Source organism: Halyomorpha halys, unplaced genomic scaffold (assembly GCF_000696795.3).
Source record: "Halyomorpha halys isolate HHAL.00 unplaced genomic scaffold, Hhal_1.1 Scaffold1061.1, whole genome shotgun sequence".
NCBI classification, from domain to species: Eukaryota; Metazoa; Arthropoda; class Insecta; order Hemiptera; family Pentatomidae; genus Halyomorpha; species Halyomorpha halys.
This window is the reverse complement of record NW_027108576.1, coordinates 247,353-249,774: the sequence shown is the minus strand read 5'-3', so window position 1 is coordinate 249,774 and position 2,422 is coordinate 247,353. Positions and strand designations below refer to the sequence as shown.

General features: G+C 27.1%; 1 protein-coding gene across 1 annotated transcript in view; it reads left to right on the top strand.

Moving 5' to 3' along the window:
• The window catches only part of LOC106688140 (myotubularin-related protein 9), a 17,239-nt gene extending 15,049 nt beyond the window's left edge, over positions 1-2,190 (top strand). The window contains exons 11-13 of the mRNA XM_014432464.3: positions 155-324; positions 404-623; positions 1,711-2,190. Coding sequence (XP_014287950.1) covers positions 155-324; positions 404-613 — 380 coding nt within the window. The 3' untranslated portion in view covers positions 614-623; positions 1,711-2,190. The remainder of the gene's footprint in view (positions 1-154; positions 325-403; positions 624-1,710) is intronic.
• Positions 2,191-2,422: the final 232 nt, after the last annotated feature.

The following is a 2,422-nucleotide window of genomic DNA, read 5'->3' as shown; positions in this document are numbered from 1 at the left end:
CTTTCTATTAATTATATTTATATACTGTGTGTTTTAGTACAGTTTCCTAATGGGTAACAATTAAAAAAACATTTTATTTGGCTTGATATTTAAACCTTGCATGAATATACTTTATGTTGTAAGAACTAATAAAATTGTTATGATTATTTTGTAGGCACTTTTGTTGGAAATAATGAGATGGAAAGGGAAAAATTTGGAGTAAAAGTGAATACAGCTAGCCTATGGTCTTACATCAATCGACCAGAAATATTGCAGACAATATTAAATCCACTCTATGAACCAAATAATAGTGTTATTTGGCCTTCTGTTGCTCCAATGAGTTTGGTGTGTTAATTAGTACAGTACTGTAATATTTCTTTATGTTTTATTTCAGTAATAAATTGTTTTGTTTTTTTTTGTTCAGAATTTATGGTCTGGTATGTATTTGAGGTGGATTATTGATCAGAAACCAGACCAGGAAATGTGGAATGCAATTGTTAAACTAAAGGACAGGGAAAAGGAATTGAGAGGAGAGGCTGGAAGGTTGCGAAGGCAAGTCGAAGAATCAAATCATGCCCACTCTTCAGCTGAATTGCAGATGTCGTCTTTGTCACTAGATGCTGGCCCAAGTTGACAGAAACCAGGTTAGTTTTTTGTTACTCCAAAGTATCTTACCATTATTTAAAATAAATAAATAGCGGCCTTTCTAATTCATCTCATTTATTTAAATTGTTGAATATCTAATATTAATTTTTTTAAATAATTTGTGCCAAGATTGATGTACTTAAGATTAATTAGGAGGTTCTCAGATACCGTCATTCTCGCAAACTAATGAACAGTTTGATGGATAATTTAGTACCATCAACAAGGAAAAATTTTAAGAACTATATTTCTACTAATCTTTTGTATGCAGATAATTAAATTAAGTAAAAAACAATCTTAAGTAACTTTTATATTTTTGTTTGTTGATAAACTATTTAGTTTTTGTGGTAATATACTGGCTCTTTGCTGAAATATATAAAAACTCATATTTCATTTGTTGTCATACTTTCTCTGAAAATAATAGACTTTTTTATTATTTTGGAGGTCTTTGGAAGAGGGTAATCAAATGAGTCAAAATTTGGATGGATTGTTTTCTAGGCTAAATGATACCATGAAAGTGGAGATAAATCTCAGTCAAAATTTCATCCTTTTGAAATGTTTTTAAGGCTTAGTGTACTACCTCCACAGACCTACAAAATTATGTTAAGGGTTTGAGAATTGGTGTGTGAATTGAGTTGGTGTTAGAGAAGTTTCTCTTGGTATTCTCAACATTTTTCTCATCCTCTTTAATTTTTTTTCACGGTTTTTAAGAAGCATTAAAGAGACAATTAAATTTAATCAATTATTTCAAAACTATAGGTATTATTTGTGTAAATAACACATGAATTTTTTTCTGAAATAAATAATTTAATTAGTTTTAATCTGTTTTGAAAGAACATTAGTGACCAGCTCTGCTGACAAACATTTTTTTTTTTTTACCTACAGTCATATCATGACTTCTTAATTACACCATAGATTTTATAAAAATTAATTTAGTGCTGAATGAAAAATGTTTTCCAAACTGTTGTAGTTTCCTATTTATGATTCATTCTTATTTTTTAAAATTGATTGTTGTTTTGCTTTGAAGAAACTACATTTGATATTGATTTTTTTTTCTATTAGTTATTTGTTTTTCTGTATCTGTTTTAGAAATTTCCTGCAAGTTCTGCTCAAATTTCTATAAACCTAAAGTTACTTAATTGTGAGCAGACTCTTCCGGAGCAGCCAAAGATTGATAGAATCTTCATGATTTAACATTAATAGAAACTTTATGACATGTTCAATGTGGGTGAACTGAAATTGTAAGAACAAAATTTTTCTCAATATATTTGTTATAGTTATAAATTTATCATCACCACTATCAAATAAATTTTGATGTAATTGTTACTACAAAACCTGTTTCCTTTCCTTTTTCTCCTTGTGTGTTCCCATCCATCCTGTCTCCATAGTATCTTTATTTCAATGATAAAATTTATGTATAGCTCTCTTTTTTTCTTAATGTGTATGTATATGTTTATTAAAGTATCTGAAATACATATATTTATTTTTAAATCAAGTTTTATATTTGTTTGGTATAATACTAAGAAGTAAATGTTTAGTACGTAGACAAAAAAATATATAGTACAAAATAAAAGTAATTATTTTCATGTTATTGTTGTATGGATCTTTATTCATATCCTGTTTTCTTTGCTCTATGTTGTTTTTATTAATATTTAATTAACATATCTTTATTGTTATCAGTATTATGTTTTAATGATATGATATATAAAAGAAAATACAATAAATTTGGTATTTTTGTTTTATTTCTCAGCCTGATACTTTAGATAATAATAATATAATTTGTGGCTTAAACACTTTTTTT